At 45.4% G+C, this 21,981-nt stretch overlaps 1 protein-coding gene across 1 annotated transcript in view; it reads left to right on the top strand.

Moving 5' to 3' along the window:
• Window positions 1-21,981, top strand: part of NHS (NHS actin remodeling regulator) — a 337,315-nt gene that overhangs the window by 266,657 nt on the left and 48,677 nt on the right. Inside the window, exons 2-3 of the mRNA XM_047715174.1 lie at window positions 16,723-16,875; window positions 21,314-21,447. Of these exons, the coding sequence (XP_047571130.1) occupies window positions 16,723-16,875; window positions 21,314-21,447 (287 nt within the window). The remainder of the gene's footprint in view (window positions 1-16,722; window positions 16,876-21,313; window positions 21,448-21,981) is intronic.

Raw genomic sequence — 21,981 nt, 5'->3', positions numbered from 1 at the left:
CTTTTCACTGGGTAGGTGACTTAGGGAGGTGTGTGTGAGGACAAAGAGTGACTGCTTGTAGACTCCTAATTTGGAGGTAGAGTTTGAGAAGCGAGAGCAAAGATGGAAAAAAAGCCAGCACATAGGGAATCAGGAAAGTTGAGCCCTATTTAGTGCACAATCCTCACATTCGTGGATGCCCCAAAGCAACTCGTAATTCAACCTAATGTCTATGCATCTGGTTCTCAAGAAAAAGCTTTTGCTAATGCTTACTGTAAACTGAGGGGATGGCTGCAGAGAGGTTTCTGAAGAACAAAAACTTCTGCAGGTTATTTCCAATAGCATGCCAGGGTAGTTAACAACTTTAAATAACCTTATTCATTTATCCAGCGAGCAATTATTGAGCACCTACAATATGCCTGATACTGTACTTGGTGCTGACATACAGAGAAGAAATAGTTTTTGTCCTGAAAAAGCATACAGTCTGACAGGGAAGTACGCAACTACAACCATGTATGGATAGTATTGTCACATTGACTCAGGCCCCACCATTATCATATCATATCATATCATATCATTATCACAATACACAAAAATACACAATACTGCATTATGTGGTAGTCTAGAAAACAGGTCTTCTAAGCAAACTAAAAGATAAAAGCATCCACCAACACGTTATAGTAATGAAAAGAGAATCCCACTTTAATGAGCAGATAAGGTATCAAAACATTCACCTAAGAAGAGCAAGCCTCCGACTGCACTGTTGCCATATGAGTTGAGGGGAATGGGACCTACAGGAAGGCAAAGTGAATAGAAAGAATGAAGGTAAATGGTAATACAATAGGGACCATGTCCTAAGCCAAGAAAGGGCTAAATGAGTAGCCACAGCGATGAGACAGTGACTTCAGTGAATCAGAGTACTGCAAACTTGCTATAACAAATAACCCTCAGTATTTCAGTGGCTTAATAAAATTCAGGACTATTCATAACTTGCATAATAGCCAAAGTTGGTTTGTCTTCATTGGTGGGTATCTCCTCTCCTTGCTAGAATTCAAGGATCCAGGCTCCTTCTGTCTTATGAATCTAGCTAATCTTCAGCATGTGGCTCCAAAGGTCTCAAGAACATGAAAGATAATGTGTGGGAGGTTTTTCGGGGCTCTGCTGGAAGTGGGGCAAGTGACTCCTGCCCACATTCTACTGCTAGACCTCAACACTTGGCCACACCTCACTGCAAGAGAGGCTAGGAAATACAGTCCAGTTTTGTGCCCAGGAAGAAGAGGAAATGACTTTGATAATCAGCTAGGCTAGGTTGCTGTGCTGAGCTAGAGGAAGAGGTCATCCACTAAGGGTCAGTTCCATATGGACAGTGACCCTCTGGCTCCCTTACCTCAGTGTCTCTGATGCCTGGTTGAGAATCTGAAGCCTTCTGGGTCATTAGGTATCCACTGTCATTTCCTCCATGCCAGGCTTTCCGCTAGCCTTGCTTTCTCCCACATCCCCATTTTATCTTATTGAGGTGCTTATTGCTATCTGATTACATCCTTCCTTATTAATGTACTTACTTCCTGGCATTCTTCCTACCTAGATATAAGTTCCACAAGGACAAGGATCGTGTCTCTAATGTCCACCACTGTATCCCAGGACCTAACACAGTGCCTGGCACATGGGAGGTCTTTAATCACTCACTGCTCTGAATGAATGGACCAACTGGGCCATGGGGGTCTTGAATAGCTTCATGAAGGAGGTGCGACTTGGGCTGGATATCGAATAGAATTTATCTAGGAGGAGAGAGATCAGGGAAAGAAAGGAGACAGATTAAAAGGAGACAGAAGAGGCCCCAAGATGTATAGATTGAACCATTTATACAGGTTGAGCCACATCCATTCAACCCACATAGCTGAGCTCCTGTAACACACAGGTCAGTGTGCTAGACCGGTGCTTAGCTAGAGGATGCGAAAAATACACAATAAAGCCCATCTCTATCTTCAAACAGGTTGTGCTGAGCTCTGCTTTGGGGGCAACTGAGATACTTCTGGTCATATAGCAGGTCCCTCATCCTGGCCACCAGGGCGTTCCACTGAATGACTTCAGTCTCCCTTTCTGGGATGACCATAGTTTTCCCACATGCATGTCTGCTCCTGTGCGGAGCAGTAGTGTGAGTTAGAAAGTAGGATAGTGAGGCAGGAAGTAGTGCGGGGCTGTGGAATCAGATGTACTTACTTCCAAGTCCTAGGTCTTGGGACTTTATAAACTTTGGGCCCTTGGGCAAGTTCCGTAATCTCTCTGCACCTATTCAGTAAATTACAGATAATCAAATGTGCTTCCTGGGTTTATTGGGGGAACCAAATGAGATTACCTCTACCAAGAGCCTAACCAAGTGCCCAGTTCACACACATGCTCACCGAGTGGTTGTGTCTCCTTCCTTGATGGCCCCTAACCTGCCCTCCTCTGCTTCACACAGCTCCTGGCCTGGCTGCAGAGAGCTTCTCCTGGGACTCACACCACACTGACTCTTTCCAGCCTTCATATTGGCTTGCCTCATAGGAACTGCCAATATTCAAATCCTTTTTCCCTCAAAATGGAAATTATATATGGTTCTCTTCCAGTGTTTTCTAACTTCGCTGCTAATCCTATCCATCAGCCCTCCTCTCACTTCGTACCTCTTCCTTATACCCCTTCTTGTACCACAGAGCATATCTGTTGAACCTGTACGGCACTCAGTGCCTCTCTAAGATACACACTTGGTCCCACGTGGGATCATCATCTAATTTGTCTAATGTGGCTATGAGGTTAGAAATTCCCAAGGGCACCAGTGATTTCCCTTTCTCCTTAAAGTACATCTGCACAATACCTTGAACTTAGTAAGAGGTGACACTTTCTGTTTCCCAGCCCCAAGTGTGATTAGACAGGGACTCCAGTACACTTGGAGGGACTAGGGTTGAAATCTGCTGGTGAGCCTCTGAACCATGCCAGCCAGCACTGGGGCCCAAGGCCCTTGTCCTCTAATGTGACCCCTCTAGAATCAGTTGCCTGCTTTAACTTTTTTCTCTCTTCTCCTCTCACTTCTGACTGTCTCCTTAGCAAATCAACCTGAGGAAGAGAAACAAGACAAATTCCTTGAACCTGGGAGGGAGAAATAAGGGTCATTTATCTATTTTGAAAGATTATTGACGTTTTCGGATCCTCATTTGCCTATTGAAGAGATATAAAGTTGGACCATATGAAATTGATAATATCCAACTATTAGTTTAATATGGTTCAGGCTAGTCTTGGTATTTGGGCTTATTCACAGTTGTTCATAGGTGAAGTGGTCTGATCCCTGTGTGTGGTCCACTTACCCAAATGGTTGGTAGAGAGATCCCTGGAGTGGCTATGCATAGCTTCTCATGGGCCTGTGGCCTTCAGTAGGTTCTGCCATTGCTTATGGAGTTTCTGTCATAGGCTCCGGATTCAAAAATGGCTAGTTAATTTCCCTTTTCCCTGCAGGTGCCAACATATGTGTTTGATCTCTGGGATAGATGCCAAGACCTCCAGGCTTGAGTTTTCAAGTCTTCTGGAGATCAAAGGCTCTCCTCAACACCACATGGGTTTCTCTGTGCTGTTACTCAACAAAGCCAATCCAGTTCCTCCAAGGGCCAATGGCAAAGTCCACAAGAGAGAAGGGGGGGGGGGAGGGAGAGAAGAAACTCCCAGATTTCTAAATATTGTACCCCATGGGGCAGATGAGTATAAGAACAAGAAGGCATGTATGTTTTTCTCAAGGTACAAATTAAAAATACAGAAACTTATAGACTCACTTACTTATGAACTAGATCCATCCAAATGGGCTGGCCAGGAGTCTCTCAGTTTCTTTTTATGTACCCAGAAGAATATACAGGACCTTAACAATCATTGTTATTCAATACCTTCAATCATTTCATGTGACTTTTAAACAAAGGACTCCATTTCCAGTAGAAAATATCCTAAAGATAAAAACAAATCTAAACTGAATTGAATTTTCTTATTGTAGTCATTTTGAGACTATTCAAATAAGAAATTGTGCCACTATCATTAAGAATCAAGATTTTCAGCATAAGAGAAAAGAGATCAATTATAAAATCAAGACACTTAAAACCTGTAATCTTAGATTTGAATTGGAAATAGCAGTTTGAACTCGTGATTTAGCTTCATCTTCTGAAACTTATATATTCTCTAGCTCAACTGAAGAATCCTAGAGTCAATGATAACCCAGCAACAATAAATATCCCTGGCATGTAGAACGTGGTCTCTTAAAGCTGTTCACTTTGAGGGGAGCCAGACCTTCTTGGAGAAAGGGCTGATTCCAGGTCCAGGGCAACAAACGTGCAAGATGAACCTGAAATACCTTATTATACCCGAAACTCTGATAGAGGAGAAAATAGACCTGAGAGGTCCAACTCAATGCCACACAGCAGGTCGGACCCTAGGAATAGCCAGGAAATAGCCAAGGCAGCCTCCTCCAGACAGGCCTCCAAGCCACAGCCCTCTCAGCTAATGCTCCTACTAGAATCCAAAGCTGTCTGGCCAGTATTCCTCACTGCCACACTTGAGGGATTTTGACAACAAATCCATTTTGAGCTATTTTGGCATTGGGGGACTTTTAAAATTAGCTAGCAGCACAATCAAGACATCCCACATTTGAAATGCACATGTTTGTGTGCTGTGAGGATTACATTCCTAAATCCCCCAAGACTATTGCTACCCAGGCCATATTCCCTCACCCTTATCACTTCAATGCACAGAAGCCTGATTTATAGCTCCCAGGGACTGCATTTGTTGTCTGAGGGCTTCCTCTGGCCAGGGAGACTGCTTTTCTAGAAATCCCAGAGAAATATTGTTCTGGTGCCTAGGCAGCCCTCAACCAATGATTGACAGGAAGTGGTAGATAAACACCCCAACTCCCTCACCTCTAAAGTGTGTGTTACACGCTGACTCCCAAAGGATCCAGCCCCCAGTTACCCATAGAGTGCACTGTTTATTGGCTTTCTTCCCTTCATTTTCTCACCTCCTATTGGCAGCTTCCTGGAATTACCTCCTAAATAAATGTGGACCTGAACTTTTGTCTTAGTGCCTGTCCTGGCGAAACCCAAACTCTTCATTCTCTGAGTCTGTCTTCCGTGGGCAAATAGAGAGGGAAGGAGCCACCATCCCTGGAGAGCAGGCCTCCCTTAGTATCACGGCAGACTCAGCTAGACGAAGGCTAACTGAGTCACAAAAGAACACATCTTTTCTGACCAGATTCAATAGATCATGCATTAAGTGTTCCCCACTCATATAGCTCATGTCTCATATTTTATAGAGAGCACAGAACTCATTATAAATGTCTAGGTTTTTGGAGTGGAAGGGTCCTTGGAAAATAATTCCTTTTGGCTTGCATGCTCATGTAGTTATAGCTTCCTTGTTGGCCCAATAAAGGCCATTACTTCTCCTCTACCTATAAAGATACTAATTAGCAAATAATAACTCTAAGTAAGTGCAGTGGAGGTGGTATGTGGGGCCTTTTGCAAGTATTTTTAAATTTGCCACTGTCACTGATGATCTCTGAGTAAATTTTAAGAGCCTATCTCTACCTAGGAGAAGAGATTTATTAGCATATATAATTGGGTGTCACGTGCTAAATACTTTATTGCTTCACAATTTAAATAAGCCAAGGGCATCTGTCCAGGAAGACAAGGGGCTCTATGCATGCACCATATTAAAAACAGAAACTTTTCCTCTTATATCCAGTGGCTGCGTGCAATGTCTCCTGAAACAGAAAAGTGACCTGCGCATGCTTTTTTTGACCTGCCTCTCCCATTCCAGCTCCACATTCTTCCCTGGAATGTCAGAGGTGCCAGCATTCACGACATCACATCTGTAGTTTGAGCAGAAGTGAAGGGACTTTAAAACCCCATACTCATCTTTGTGGATAGAGTGCCTTCTCTCCTCTCCATTTTCCTGCTTGAATTTCAAGGGAAGCAGAGTGCCTACCAAAGGATGATAGTCACAGTCTTCCCCACAACCAACGTCACCTGGTTCTTTGCAAATAGTGACAATAGATGTGTGACATTCACCCGTTTCTAAATCTTGGAAGTATGTCTTAACTGTTCATTTGGTTTTCCTGAAAGATCAAATTCCTTATTTCTGATCAGTGTTTTCTTTTCTCCACTGAAACCTGTTTGCAAACTTGTGTAACTGTCCTTGTCTCTTTAAGGGGTACGAGGCTCGTGAAGCAAGTGTTGAGCCAAGTTCCCATCCCTGCCCCCTCTGATTTAAGGTCAGGCTCCCATGCCTTGAAAACTGGAACAAATATGTCACTTCTTGATGACGGGCTGGTCATTTTCAGTCCAGGTTGCTAGAAGGGGAGCACTTCACCACTAAGAACATGATGTCCTTTCTGGCAAACCTAATCTTGGAGTTGACCTAATTATTAAATTGGGCTATTCAGATAGTTTTTGTAGAGCAACACACTTGAATATCACTGATTTACATTGTTCACCCTAACACCTACCTCGTTGCCTTCGTCTCTCATTCCTTAAACTAGTGCTGCTCGATACGTGGTCTGCTGACAGGCAGCGCCAGCCTCCCAGGGGAACTTGCTCTTTGCTCACTTGGCTGAGGTGCTTCTGGAATCCTAAAATAAAAATGGCTGATTTCTTGGAGAACAGATGAGAAGTGTTTTGGGTTTTTGTTTTGTTTTGGAAGTACAACCTGACAGGTAGCAAATAACGACTACGATGAAAGGTGAAGGAAGGGAGGAAGGGTTGCCAAGGGAAGTGTGTGGGTCAGGAGACCTGAGCTTTGGTGTTGCCTCTGCCAAAAATCAGGTCTGGGATCTTGGGTCAAATTTTCGAATACTGATTTCCTCATCAGTACATGAGAGGGGTGGGCTAAACAGTAGCTTTCAGTGTGCTGACTGCTACCCAGAGCCAGAAACACATTTCTACCAGCAGGGACACACATGTGACAGAAACAACAGCTTCACAGAACAATACTTACTACATGCAGTGCGTTCTGGTATTTTCTGTTCTACTGTATTCTATTTCTTTGTCTTAAAATGCTAGTCTTGACCTGCTGAATGGATTTCACAATCCACTAATGGGTCATGCCCTCTGGTCTGAAAAAACACAGAACTCTATAATTCCCGAGGTCCCTCCCAGAAGTATTCAATGACTCTGTTAGATGCCTGAAGGAATTTTCTTAAAACAATAGCTGAGCTGTGACAGATGGCTATGTGCTTACATTCTGGAGGAAGTGCATGGTGTAGAGCATGGCAGCAGAGTGACCTAAAGATAAACACATAAATTATACACAGCTTCCGAGAATGTGCTGGAACTCTGAGAGCCACTTGGACAATTAGCATCTCCAAGTCATTACACTGAAAGCTGCCCCAGTAAGTAAACCAGTATCAGACACTGGAGACATGCAACCTGTCAGAGAGACCACAGGCTCCGTAATTGTGGGCAGCCTTCTTTTTTTATACACTTTAAAAAATTTTTTTTAATTTTTTATTGATATACAATGTATTATTTGCCCCAGGGGTACAGGTCTGTGAATTATCAGGCTTACACATTTCACAGCACTCACCATAGCAGATACCCTCCCCAATGTCCATAACCCAGAACCCTATCCCTCCCCCCATCCTCCAGCAACCCACAAAAGTTTGTTTTGTGAGATTAAGAGTCTCTTATGGTTTGTCTCCCTCCTGATCCCATCTTGTTTCATTTTTTTCCCTCCTTACCCCCCATGCCCTGCCTCTCAAATTCCTCATATCAGAGAGATCATATGATAATTGTCGTTCTCTGATTGACTTATTTCACTTAGCATAATACCCTCTTGTTCCATCCACGTCATTGCAAATAGCAAGATTTCGGTTTTTTGATGGCTGAGTAGTATTCCATTGTGTATATATACCATATCTGCTTTATCCATTCATCTGTTGATGGACATCTAGGTTCCTTCCATAGTTTGGCTACTGTGGACATTGCTGAGATAAACATTCGGGTGCACATGCCCCTTCGGATCACTACATTTGTATTTTGAGGGTAAATACCCAGTAGTGCAATTGCTGGGTCATAGGGTAGCTCTATTTTCGACTTTTTGAGGAACCTCCATACTGTCTTCCAGAGTGGCTGCACCAGCTTGCATTCCCACCAACCGTGTAGGAGGGTTCCCCTTTCTCCCCATCCTTGCCAGCACCTGTCCTTTCCTGACTTGTTAATTTTAGCCATTCTGACTGGTGTGAGGTGGTGTCTCACTGTGGTTTTGATTTGTATTTCCTTTATGCCGAGTGATGTGGAGCACTTTTTCATGTGTCTGTTGGCCATTTGGACGTCTTCTTTGCCGAAATGTCTGTTCATGTCTTCTGCCCATTTCTTGACTGGATTATTTGTTCCTTGGGTGTTGAGTTTGATAAGTTCCTTATAGATTTTAGATACTAGCCCTTTATCTGATATGTCATTTGCGAATATCTTCTCCTATTCTGTCGGTTGTCTTTTGGTTTTGTTGACTGTTTCCTTTGCTGGGCAAAAGCTTCTGATCTTGATGAAGCCCCAGTAGTTCATTTTTGTGTGGGCAGCCTTCTTTCTAGCTTCCAGATTATAAGGTCCTCCAAAGAGTGATCTCTAATGGCCTCATCTTTGTATACATTTCACTCACCAAGAAGACAGGCAAATAAAGAAACAAGAAACTTCGAGAGCTCCAGACTTTCCTCTTTTGTACTGTAACCCCAATCATGGCCTCTTGGTCTTCTTTTGTTCCCAGTCCAGGAAAGGGAATGATAGGTAGTAAGCAGGGACATGGCCAGGATGTTATCATTTTATTGGACTCTCAGAGCCACTCCAGGAAGGCTCTAGGATTCCTACTTCACAGAGGAGGGCACAGAGGCCCAAAGAGTTCAGTCACTTATTCTGATCCATTGCTACTGTAATGAACCTCCATCTTGCCAGCCCGGAGCTCAGGGTCTTTCCCCCCAGAGCATCCTGCCATTGCTTAAAGGCAGAGTCCGTCTGGGTGGATGATGTAGCCTCACTTATTCTGATGACCAGTAGAAAACGGACGCATAAATGGAGCAGGACAGGACTCAGAGAGAAGAGAGTCCAAATCCTCATTTGTAAAGATAGGGAGGTGGAGGGGCGCCTGGGTGGCTCAGTGGGTTAAGCCGCTGCCTTCGGCTCAGGTCATGATTCCAGGTCCTGGGTTCGAGCCCCACATAGGGCTTTCTGCTCAGCAGGGAGCCTGCTTCCTCCTCTCTCTCTGCCTGCCTCTCTGCCTACTTGTGATTTCTCTCTGTCAAATAAATAAATAAAATCTTAAAAAAAAAAAAAGATAGGGAGGTGGATCCTGGGAAGGTTCCATGACTTGCCCAAGGGTGCAGAACTGCAAGTAGAACCCATGCCTCTAGTGGTCTTTCCATGGGATGTTAGACATGAAGACGGCAATGACAGTAACAGCAATAATTAAACAGTACTCCTAGTATGAAGCATCAGTTTGTTTTAGAAGTTGGGGAAATATTTCTAGAGGAAAAATCGTTCTAGATCCTTTTAGTCCATAAATAAACACACAGACATGTTCTGTGCGTGCTGGAATGTTTCAGGACATTGGAACTTGTCAGAAAGCCTAGATTTTTCTGATGCTGAGGGGGTGCTTTGCCCACAGCAGTGAACAAGTCTGAATTATTGTGGTTCTACAGAAACGGCAGTCCAGCAGGGACAGACTGGGAGCCTGGCACCGGCGTCAGGCCGTTCCGCAAGTGGCAGGAGTCTCGGTGCTCCTTACTCTGCTCCCTCTGCCACACTGCCAGATAGAATGGGCAAAGGGCTGGTTACCAAGGAAGGAAGGACAGGCGGGAATGAATGGTTGCATTTGGTGAAATCCCATCCTTCCCTCCCTCCCTAACAGATCTGAGAGCTCAGGCGGTTAGCAAGAGAGAACCTGAGTCGATTTCTGTTCTGCTTACCAAGTTGATGATGGCTGAGCACTGGCTTCAGCATAGCAGGGACCTGGGGAGCAAACTGGCTCCGTATCTGTGACACGGACTCTTTCAGATGCTCATTAATATATTAATGTGCTAACACGTTCCCTGCTGCTTTCTGTCCCAGAGCATCAGAATGGATGGTTCCTGGCAAGGAATCCTTGTGACGGGGGTGGGTGTGACGGTTGAAAGGGAAGGAAGGGAGGTTAGTTAGCTAGTCTGACCTGTAGGCACGCTAAGAACATTTAAAAATCCAAAAGACAATTCTGTTTCTGAATGGCTTTGCACATCTTTCTGCCATTTTTGCCACACGGAACATTCATATTTCGATTTCAGCTACCACGTTACCCCTCTTAGATTCTGGAAAGCCTGAGAGAAGGAAGGAGGAATAGCACGTGGAGAGAGACAGTGGCAGGGGTGGGGACTTGAGGTACAGGGGCTTGGAAGCCAGGCTGAGAAGAAGCATTCTGCACTCCTCCCAGGGCTAAGCAAGCTTTAAGGGAGTGAAAAGTTCATGCAGCCAGGCCAGAGAAGGCAGTATTAAATAAGGACCAACCCTCGCAGGGCAAGAGAAGCTTAGGGCAAGATTATTCCTCCCCCCTGATTTTCACCCCTTTGCAACAGTCCCTAAGCACGAGCCTCCTCCTGTCCTTAGAAGTAGGCCTGGCCTTCCCGAGAGAGTGGCAGCCACTAGTTTTCCTCAACTTCCAAGTCAGTTCATTTCAGATGAACCTGGTGACCAGATCTCTGCTTTCAATACATCACTATGAATCAAGGTCCTGACAATACCGTTATATCCGGAGTTTGACAGGGGAATGAACTAAGTTCATTCTATAAAGACTTTTCACTGCCCCGTGGACATTTCCTACAGTGGTATCTCTTTCGGCAGTTTGGTTTTATGGTGTCTGTTCGTAGACAAATCTCCTGGGTACTTTCTGAAAGATGCACTCAGTTCTCGGTTACACCTAGTCCTGTGGCTGATGCAAACAGTAGCAGTTCTGAATCTTTTAATTTTGAGAAGCACTAGATACTTTTTATGTGGCAGACGGCCTACTCTATACCTGCCCCCAATCGGCCTTAATTTAGGCAAACATTTCAGTCCTGGTTTGGGAAAGAGCAACAGCTTGGAAGCCAGACAGAGAAGGTTTCTAGTGCCAGATCATCCACGGGCCAGGTATATGAGACTTTGGAAATTTCCGTACTTCTAGGATACCTAGAAGTTTCCTAGTTGTAAAATGGGAGCAGTACTTTCATCTTTGGGTTATGTGAAGATACGAAGAATGTAATACACCCGATGTACATACAGCTTGGCATGTAGCCGGAGCTCTCTATGAGAGCCTATAGTTGGACAGGAGAAATCCTACATCCACAAAACCTTTTTTCTGCTGTGGAAAATAAAAATGAGACATATAGCCCTATTTCCCATTGTAATCCATGCCATTATTTACCTCTCTGTTGAGCAGTAACAAAGGGAGGAGAGAACATGAACCAGGCAAGGCAGGCAACTGGCTCTCGGGAAGTAGATAAAATAGTGGGAGGGTGCATTAGTTTTCTATGATTGTGTAACAATGTATCACAACTCTCTTGTGGGTCTGAGGTCTGGACACAGGTTCACTGGATCCTCTGCCCAGGGTCTCACTGGGCTGCAATCCAAGTTTGGATTGGGGTTGAGCTCCTAGAGGCTGTCCGCCTATACCTGCCACATAGCCTTCTCTCCAGGTGGCAGTTTGTTTCTTCAAGGGCAACAGGAGAATGTCTCTGCTGCTTCTGGTCTTTTTTTTTTTTTTAATGCTTAGCTGATTAGGCCAGATTCGCTCAAGAAAATTATCTCCCTTTTGATGAACTGAAAAGTCAACTAAGTAGGGATCTTAAACTCCCCACTGCCATATAATGTAACAGAATTCACAAGTTTCACCTACACTTAAGGTGGTGGGGGACTACACAGGGTACATACAGGAGAGGACAGGAATTTGGGGGGCTATTCTAGAATTCTGTCTAGCAAGGGGTAGGAGGCTGGGTGTGTCCTAATAAGCAGAGGAGAAACCTTCTTGCTGCTCTCTGTATCATTTTTATGAGAACAAACATTTCTGCGTGTACTAAGGCTACTAGCTTTCAAGGCTGAGCCGTGGTGTAATTGTTAAGCAAGAAAGAAAAGGGGGCAGGGTGAACCTGACGATGTGGGAGAGCCTTGCAATAAGTGGCAGTGGTGCAGTGAGCTTATGAATGAGTGTATTCAACTTTCATTGAACTGTTACTCAGAGAAAGAAATAAAATTTTTTTAAGAGGGAAAATGGGAGTTTTCCCTGGAAGAGCTCCATTAGTGCCTGTATGTCTGCCTCCAGTGGACACATAATACTAGTTAATGCTCTGTAACCAAAGGACAAAACTGAAAGCAAAGGGATTAAAGAGTCTTCCTTCCCTTCCTCGTCTAAGAGATAAACACAATTGTGGCAACTGATGAGTGAAATGTTCACCTGCTAATGCATGGCAGAAATTCATTATAGCTTCTCAGCAGATAAAGAAAAAGACTAGATGGGGAGAGGTGTGGATTCCTAGCCCTGAAGGCTGTCACTGAGAGAGCTGGTTCTTCCCAGCAACCGTGGCTTGGCTGCCTGTGTTAGTCTTTGCATCTGTAAATCCACAGGCCTGAGCAGCAAGCAGAGTTCTGCAGCCCAGAAACTCAGCATTGGCTTGCGCAGTAGGAACAGTAAGAATGTTTCTGGCATCAGCAAAGCAGTGGTGCCAAAAAGTGCTTTTTTCGGGGCGCCTGGGTGGCTCAGTGGGTTAGGCCGCTGCCTTCGGCTCAGGTCATGATCTCAGGGTCCTGGGATTGAGCCCCACGTCGGGCTCTCTGCTCAGCAGGGAGCCTGCTTCCTCCTCTCTCTCTGCCTGCCTCTCTGCCTACTTGTGATTTCTCTCTGTCAGATAAATAAATAAAAAATCTTTAAAAAAAAGTGCTTTTTTCAAATAACTTTATATTTAATGTTTAATAGTGAGGAAAGAGAATTTTACAGAACTTCTTTACATTTATGTTATGATTGCTAATTCATGGCTTCATTTGAGATTACCTACTGCAGAAAGGTGGAGATGGAGGAGTGGAGGCTATGGTCTTTTTGGTGTTAGGGCCTTCAAAAGTCGAGATGTTGGACTACCCCTCGGGAATGGTGTAATAGTAGAATGGAGGACTCAGCCAGGGGGCTCTTCTCCCAACCTTCTGCTTCCAGGCACCATCACATCTAAACCATTTTCGCACAGGACCAGAGAACATAGACTCCAGGAGGACAAGGAGTCTTGTGTTTTGTTCTGTGCTATATTCCACACCCAGCACTGTGCCTAGGACATAAGAGTTATTTGGAAAATACTCCAGGTGTGGATAGAGGTTTCTGTTGTCAGCAGTCTCTTCCGGCCCACCATGTTGCCCATCTCCCTTCATTCACATAAGATCCCAAGGCATCAGCAGATAACGTGTTGTGTTTCTCACATACACCTCATGATAAAAAATAATCTGAGGGCACTTTTCAAATATACAGATAACTAGGCCTCTGTAGGAAATTCTGGTTTGGGAAGTGTAGGCTGGAGCCCAGTAATCTGTCTTTGACAAGCCCTTCTGATCGGTCTTTTCTTCAGAAGAACACTGAGATAAATAGCTCGAGCTCAGCAATTCCCTTTACTCAGATTAAGGAGTCACGGCCACTTAACCTGGTTGCTGAGGAGCTATCAAAGCCTTCTGGTCCATTCCCATTCACCTGGGCTCAGTCCTGAATCCTGGCTCCCACTCTCCTGAAGGCATGGGCCTGGGAGAAGAGGTGTTCAGGAGCCCCTCTACTCCCGGACTGCCCCCTGAACATCTTGGCCTCTTCTTTTCCCCAGCAAGCTCTCTGTTCAGGACCTTCTCCCAGCTGTCACCAGCACATGAATTCCCACCCACCTCTGCTAAGTTTGATAATGACCTTTGCCCTGTTAGATGGCAGCTGACCTCTGCCACCAGGCAGGGGCTGACTTTTTAGTCAGTTTTGGTCACTGAACCAGAGCGTTCCTCCGAGGGTGGCTAAATAAAGCCTTGGTCTTTGCATGCCGCACTACTTAACCCAGGAGAGAAGGGAGGCTCTGATCTAGATACAGCCTGACGTTTCCACCCCAAGGCCTCCCATGATCCTCCTAGGTTTCTTGTCCCCCCCGAACTCAGTGACCCCTAACTGGTTCACCAAGCACTTACAGTTTCCAAGGAAAGGGTTGAGGTTATAGAGTAACTCAATAAAGAAAAGTTGCTGTCTTTATGCTTGGCCCCATAGAACTCTGCCCTAAAAATACTCTCCCCTGGGTTACCCAGGAAGATAATTCTGGGGTCTCTAACCCTTGGGCCTGAATTCTTCTTAGAGACTGAACACCAAGGAAGAAAAAAAATCTAGGTCAAAGAGAGTAATATGCTCTGTAGCTGGAGGTGAGAGAATGTGATGAGTGTTCATGATTATGGGTGTCCAGAATAGCTACCTATAGCTATTTAAGCAATTTACATTTTTTTAAAGATTTTTATTTTTTTATTTATTTGACAGACAGAGATCACAAGTAGGCAGAGAGGCAGGCAGAGAGAGAGAGGGGAAAGCAGGCTCGCCGCTGAGCAGAGAGCCCGATGCGGGGCTCGATCCCAGAACCCTGGGATCACGACCTGAGCCGAAGGCAGAGGCTTCAACCCACTGAGCCACCCAGGTGCCCCAGCAATTTACATTTTTTAACAATTAAAAATTAAAAAGTGTTTAATAGCCAGTGTGGCTGGTTCTCATACAAACAGCTGCCACATTGGATGGCATAGCTAATAGGGCATTTCATCGTACAGAATTTTCTGTTGCATGGCACTGTTTTGCAGGCACAGCATTGTTCCTTTGACCCTGTCCATGTGATGTTTCTTTAGCATCTTTGGAAATATGTCTGTTTCTTTTTTTTTTTTTAAGATTTTATTTATTTATTTGACAGAGAGAAATCACAAGTAGGCAGGCAGAGAGAGAGGAGGAAGCAGACTCCCTGCTGAGCAGAAAGCCCGATGTGGGGCTTGAACCCAGGACCTGGGATCATGACCTGAGCCGAAGGCAGCGGCTTAACCCACTGAGCCACCCAGGCGCCCCAATATGTCTGTTTCTATTGATAGTTCTTGTGATTATGATGCATTATTCTAGGAAAAAAAACCCTGAAGACTGCATTAGAAAACAAAACCAAGGGGCGCCTAGGTGGTACAGTCATTTAAAGTGTCCAACTCTTGATTTTGGCTCAGGTCATGATCTCAGAGTTGTGGGTTAAGTCCTACGTCGGGCTCCACACTGAGTGTGGAACCTGCTTGAGATACTCTCTTCCTCTCTGCCCCTCCGCACCCCCCGCCACTAGTGCACAGGCTGTCTCTCAAAAAATAAAATTAAAAAAAGAAAAAGAAAACCAAAACTAATTCCCATAAATGCAGTACTGTGTGGTGGTGGGGATTAATTATCAAAACGTTGTATTTTCCCCCGTTTTCTTCTATTTCCTTTCTACGAAAGTGCCCTACCTCCTTTTTCCATTTGTCTTTCTGCTTTATCTGTAGAGTATCTTGTTCTGTGTAAGGCTTCCCAGACAAAGTGAAATGGTAAACCAGACTTCAAAAACAAAAGGATCGGAGGAGAACAAAAAAAAAAAAAGTCTGGGGCACAGGAATAAACAGTTGGGCAGAACACGCCCCAAATCATACACTGGGGAGAAGAGGGAAACAATGAGACCGGGAGGAATAGGGGTCTGGTTGGGGTAGCAGGTCTTGCTGGTGAGGCCCTCTGGGCCAGTTCTCACTATTCCTGAGGCTGGCAAGCTGCCCAGGTGCTCAGGAGTTCCTCTGCGTAGCAGTTTCCTGACCAGAATCCTCCTGCTTAGGACCAGCTTGTCCCATGAGAATTTATCTTAAGATAAGTTTATCTGGGGATCACTCGTCGGTGATCTCCATGCCAGGCTCAGTGTGTACATGAAGACCTAGGGTGTGTTTGGGGGAAAGAGGCTTTTTTCCCTGATGTCTTGGATGAGTTGCAAGGACGGCACCCCTTTCCTCGCCTGCACTGTCTGTGGTTTCCTCAGCTAACCCCAGTACCCCTGGATTGGGTTCTTCAGTGCTTGTCCTTGCCCCTAGATGAAACTAAGGAAGCTGGGCAGCGCTTTGAAAGATGGCAGGCAATGGAGTTGGCAGGTGGAGAGCAAGATAAAGTGAAACAGTAAGGGTTGGGGGCCAGGCGTCACAGGAGACAGGAAGCAGAGCAAGGGAAAAGTAAAGTTCAGCTGGGCTTTAGGAGCAGGTGTGCAGAACTATAATTCTGAGGCCCTGTGGCCAGAAGACTGGAGCTAGGGTGACCTTTTTGACTCACTCCTGAAGCTTTTCTCTGTATTCTTGGAAGGCAGGACCCTCCCCCCCCCCCCCCACACCACCCCCGGCATCCCACTCCCAAGGATGGATGGCCAAGAGTCCGTCCAGGTTGATGAGCAACTGTGACAGAGAGTGCAAAGAGGTGTGGAGAGAAAGTTAGCTGGTCCCAGGCAAATGGTGGGTGTCCTGGGGTCTCCCATCCCTTAGCCTGGGGGCGAAGGTGGTCTATTTCTATACTGTAAGCCACAGACCTTTCTCCAGCCTTGAGTGCATTCCTAATATGAATGCAGCTCTCTGAACTTCTACTCCACCCAGACCCCACCCCGACCCCCACCCAGGCTCTGCCAGAGGCCTAATTTAAAGTTGTGATGTATAACGCCCCATTTCTCTCTCTGTCTTGCAGCCGTCTCCAACCTGGACATTGAGAGTAAACTGAGTGTGTACTACCGTGCGCCATGGCACCAGCAGAGAAACATCTTCCTCCCGGCCACAAGGCCACCCTGCGTGGAGGAGCTGCACCGCCATGCCCGGCAGAGCCTCCAAGCCCTGCGCAGAGGTAACTGGTCCTGGGCTTTGCGGGGCTTTTCAGAGACAGAACTCAGAGCTTGTCCCATCAGTTCTAACACCTCACCTTGTTATAACAACTACTTTGAAATGCTCCCTTTTCTACACTGAAAACAAATTCATGGGTAATATAACCTGCTTATACATGTAATTAGAAATAGCACTATGGTCTGAATATATAATAGAATTTAAAAGGAAAATTATAATATTTGCAATATGTAAATGCCTGGGCACGACTACACTTAAAGACATCACAAAGCAGTCAGATGTTGGTGCCTATAAATAGGTTTGGATTAAGTAAAGATAATCAGAAGCCATTCTGAACAAAAAGTAGAGGGAAATGAAGGAGTTCGAGGCCAGGAGGACACAACCATAAAAACTGGTGCATTGTGCATACATTAAACATGAGCAAACCCCGCCCCCGGCAAAAAAACCCCACGCCTTTGGGTTATAGTTAAAAGAGAATTAGGTTTGATTCAGGAGTAGGTTCTAGGTTTTTCCCCCCTCACAAGAAATGCTGGTAGCACACAGGTGGGACCTAGGGCACTGTTTGTTTGTTCAGGACCCTCCAGTGCCTTGTAGGACAGCTGTCATCCTTGGCTCCCACCTAGTCCTCTAACAGCCAGACCCTCCCTCAGGGGGTGTGCTCCTGTTGAGAACCAGTGACATGGGCCATTCTCCAGCAGAGCACGTAGAGGCCTAGTGAGGTCAGCAAACTTGCTCAGAGTCACATACATCCCATTAGGTAGAATGCCAAGACCCTGATCCAGGCCTCCAGACCCCCAGCCAGAGCTCTTTTCCTCCTCACTACACACAGTGTCCTGGGAAAATAAATATTTCTATTTCTCTTTCTGTCTCAGTCCTGAAAAAGCCAGAGATGGGCACAAGGCAGGCAAGGTAGAAGGTAACCGCCTTCTCTTACTTCCCGGTGGCTTAAAACCATTGTAGTTGGAACAAGGAGATTAAAAACTGGCATTATCCTTTTAGAGCCCCCCCTAAGTTGGGTATCAGAAGTTGGCACGCCAGCTTTTCTGGCCTTCAGATTTTTGCCGTGGAGACAGATGGTGGTGTCTGTACCTTCAGTGCCTTTGTTCCAAATTCCCTACACTCCTGTAAGGAATGGTATTTTCCAAAAGTATTACAGTTCAAATTAAACACTTTAATGTCACCATGAGGATGGAGAAATGACATATTTGTTTTCAGTTTATGTTCTTCCACATGTTTATGACTTCTCCCTTTCCCCATAGCCCTGGTCTTCTCCCCCTTTAATGAAAGAATTAACCGACTAATATCCCTAACTCAGCTGTTTCTAAAAATTCCCCTTGGTTATTGGTAGCCGATACTGTGACACTTAGAAAAAAGAGTGATGACCAGTATCCTCTAGAAGTATTTCCGGCACTCTTACTAATCACTTTGATTTTTTAAATTGAGTCACTTCAATTTTGTAGTTGGCTAAAAAGTCCTTCTTTACCAAATTTTTAGTGTAAGCACCTTCTGGAAATCTTCCTTAACATACTCACCGTTCCCTTGCAGCCTCAGTTAGGCACCCTTCCCATAATAATATCCTTTGCATCCTCCCAATCATGTCATTTATACACTTACATCATCACTAACCCCTTATAGGCCTGTCTTCCACCATTAATCCATGAGCAACTCAAGAGCTCGGACGGCATCTTATTAATTTTTTTATTCAAATCACTTAGCATGAACTTGACATAGAGTATGTCCTCAATGAATGTGTGTGTAAGTAAATCAAATTCTATAGAAAAATGGTTGAGCATTGAGGGCAGAGAATGATGACAGAGGAATCTGATCATTCTCACTAAATACTTTCTCTGATCCCATCATCAGAGAGCTTGAGTTACGTTAGCCCTTTAGACATAATTATTTTTATCCCTTTATTATTATTCATAAGTCATCCCTGATTAGATTTTCCAGATTCGACCAGATAACATTAAGCTGCTTGGTAAGCTATCACATTTCACCCTGTTGTCGGGTTTGGACTTAATGACAGAACTGAGGAACAGCAAGTGCCAATATCAATTTTCTCAGAACTTCCTCCTGGGGGCTGAGAGAGGGATATAAGGCCTCCTGGGGGGTTTGGAAGGAAGATTGTGGAGCTGCTTCTTGTCCTCCACAGACTGGCTTTCTTTGAGGTTCTCTCAACAGCAAATCTTGGGTGTAGTAGTTTTAATAGCACTGCAGAGAGCCATAAACAGGAATTATAGGCATCATAGAATTAAAAACATGCAGTGTGGAATTAAAATTAGAAAGTGACTTTTTTTTTTTTTTTTTAAACCTTGTCCAAGAAACAGCAGCTTAGCAGGGCATCCATCAGAATACCACGTCTGCCATCTGGTGGCCGTGACTAGCACCGACCAGGTGACAGCCCTGCTCGGGAAACAGGGCAGTGAGCTTCCCCGGAGGCTTCCATCAGGACTAGGGATAACGAAGCCCAGACGAGTAAAGCTGTGGTGGCAGCAGTACTGTGCTCCTTTTGGAGCTGAGGCTAAAAGGAGAGAGCAGAGGGCTGCGATCAGAGCCTAGAAACTGGCTGCTTTCAAGATCCGCTCAATAGCAAATCCCTCAACATAGCCTACTGAGGCCAAGTGCTGCGCCACACCTGGGATGCGGCGAGCAGTAACTACCACTTGGTCCCTGTCCAGAGGGAACGCCTGTCTGGTGAAGGAGCCGGACAGGTAAGCAGGGGACTTCGGCGCAGCGCCGTGGCTGCTCAGAGGAGGCACTAGTCGTGCCAGGGAGCTTCGGAGAAGGCTTCCCGGAGCAAGTCACACCTCACTGGCTTTCAGAGTACTTAGAATTGGATTCCCCCCTTCCCCCCTTTTTCTTAGCAATTCTTTATACTCACAGCCAATGATGGCTTATTTAAGGGATGCCATCGTTTATGTTTGTAAGACAGGGAGAGAGATTACCAAGTGGCTGTAAAGAGACATTTCTATTTTATATTGTCTTCCAAGTTTCAGGGCTGAGGTCTACGATCCACTGGTCTAAAGGAATACGGACCAAGGGTCTACTGCAGTTCCAGACTCTAGCGGGTGAATGTTCTCCTGACCATAGCACCAGAAAAAACATTAGTAGGGAGCCACTAATCTAGCCTGCCTCCTCCCAGCCCAGGGCAAATGAAAGAGATTTGAGAAAATGTAGGAAGGGAACCACTAAACGGGAAATTGAGTTCATGTCTCCCTCCTGACTCCCTTCCTCTGACCTCTTCCTAACCAGTGACACCTGTATTCTACTCCTCATTATGTATTTTAAAATGTAACTTTTTCCTTGTGCTATCTATTTAGAAAAGCCCATTATTGGCTTGCAGAGAAAAAAGAGGATGGCACTAGAGGTAGACACTTCAACAAAGAAGACATTTATCTCAAAAGGCTTTCTGATAACCACTGGCTGGGCTGCAGTTTGGCACAGACTACCTCTTCGGAGACTTCGTGTCTTGGTTAGACGAGGAGGCCCCAGGCATGAGTGTGGGCCGGAGCTGCAGGCTCGGTGGCCTTCAGTGTGGCCGGTGTGTGGGGCAGGGTGTGCTCTGTAGCTCACTGAGACACCCAGAAAGCTAAACTGCTCTTGGGCTCTCAGTGATTCTTGTTATGAAGTCAGGACCACTTCATCCCACAAACAGAAATGTCTTGGCTTTCCTCAGAGGTAGCTTTATTTCTAAATCAGACAACTGTCATCATTGGGATTCCTTTACTTTCTCTAGGAGCCTAGGATTTCAAAGCCCTCTGAGTGTTAGGCATGACAGAGCTTAGATGGCTGCAATGGTGTGCTGCTCACAGGCTCTCTAGAAAAGAAAGTGTAGATAAAGAAATAGATAGCTGGTGGAAAGATAGATAAAAGCCCTAATGTGTAACACTCACTAATTTCTGTGATGTAAATACCTCCACCGTGGCCTACTTCAAGCTACCAATAGTTTAAAAACTGGCCTGCAAAATTCCTGACCACGTAGCAGTCAGCAGCCCTGAGCCGGGGTGAGCCGACTCCCTCACCCGCTGAATGGCTGGGAGCATCCGCGCCTGCCACTCCCCAGGAGGCTCTGGCATGGCTGTGCCTACCATCCCCTCCAGCATCAACGTTAGCTATTGTTCTAGACTTTTTTTTTTTTTTTTTTTGCTCATGTTGTTTTGAAATGAAGCATGTTGAAAATATACTGCTTTTTCCAAACTCAAGATTGAGCCATCTCGTACAAAGATTATGAGATGGGCCCGCTAAAATGTAAGTGCCCCTTTTCCTATTATTGTGAAATGAAAGTTTAGCTTGGAACCATTCTGAAAATCTTATTTGGTATAAGGATGAGCTAGATTAGGAGAAACTCACTTTTTTCTAGCCGTTTGCTCACCCTCCCAAGGGGGAAAGAGAAATGGAAGATGCCAAGGACGTGTCCGTATTATTGCTTTTTCTGCCCCCAGAGCACCGGAGCCGGAGTGATCGCCGGGAGCAGAGAGCCGCTGCCCCTCTTTCCATAGCGGCCCCTCCACTGCCAGCCCATCCCCCAGCTCACAGCCAGAGGAGGCGCGAAGTTAAGGATCGGCACTTCTTAACGGTGAGCTTGGTGGCCAGCCAACAGCCCTGGCCTTGCTCATCAGAAACCATGAATGGGTCTTGGGAGTCCATTTCCTTCCTCCTAATGGAAGAGCCTGGGCCACCTAAGAGAGCCAAGTCATGGGTATTTGAGAGTGACTGGATTTTTTTTCCCCTTTCATTCATGCGTCTTTTGGAGAATAGAGTAGGAGTACATAAGTATTTTTTTTTTTTTACTTAACTGGTTGCACAATGCAGCAAAGCCATAATAATTGAGGACTCTGAAATCAGGGGGACAATTTTGCCTCAAATAGGAGTTTTTCTGTATAGAGGCAGAAAGATTTAGAGCAGGTGACTTCGGTGTCCTCAGCCCCTCATCTGTAATTTGGGGATATGAGTAGCACCTCACTCATAAAGTTTGAGGGCTAAACAAGATAAAGCCTGGAAAGAAGGTAGCATGGTGCCTGGCACGGAGTAAGAGCTCAGTAAATGTTCACTCTTACTGGGCAGGTGCTAGTGCAGATGACTCGGTGGGGTGGGCTGTGAAAAAAATGTG

This window comes from Lutra lutra, chromosome X (assembly GCF_902655055.1).
Source record: "Lutra lutra chromosome X, mLutLut1.2, whole genome shotgun sequence".
NCBI classification, from domain to species: domain Eukaryota; kingdom Metazoa; phylum Chordata; class Mammalia; order Carnivora; family Mustelidae; genus Lutra; species Lutra lutra.
Note: the sequence above shows the minus strand (reverse complement) of the source record. Positions and strands in the feature narration are given on the sequence as shown.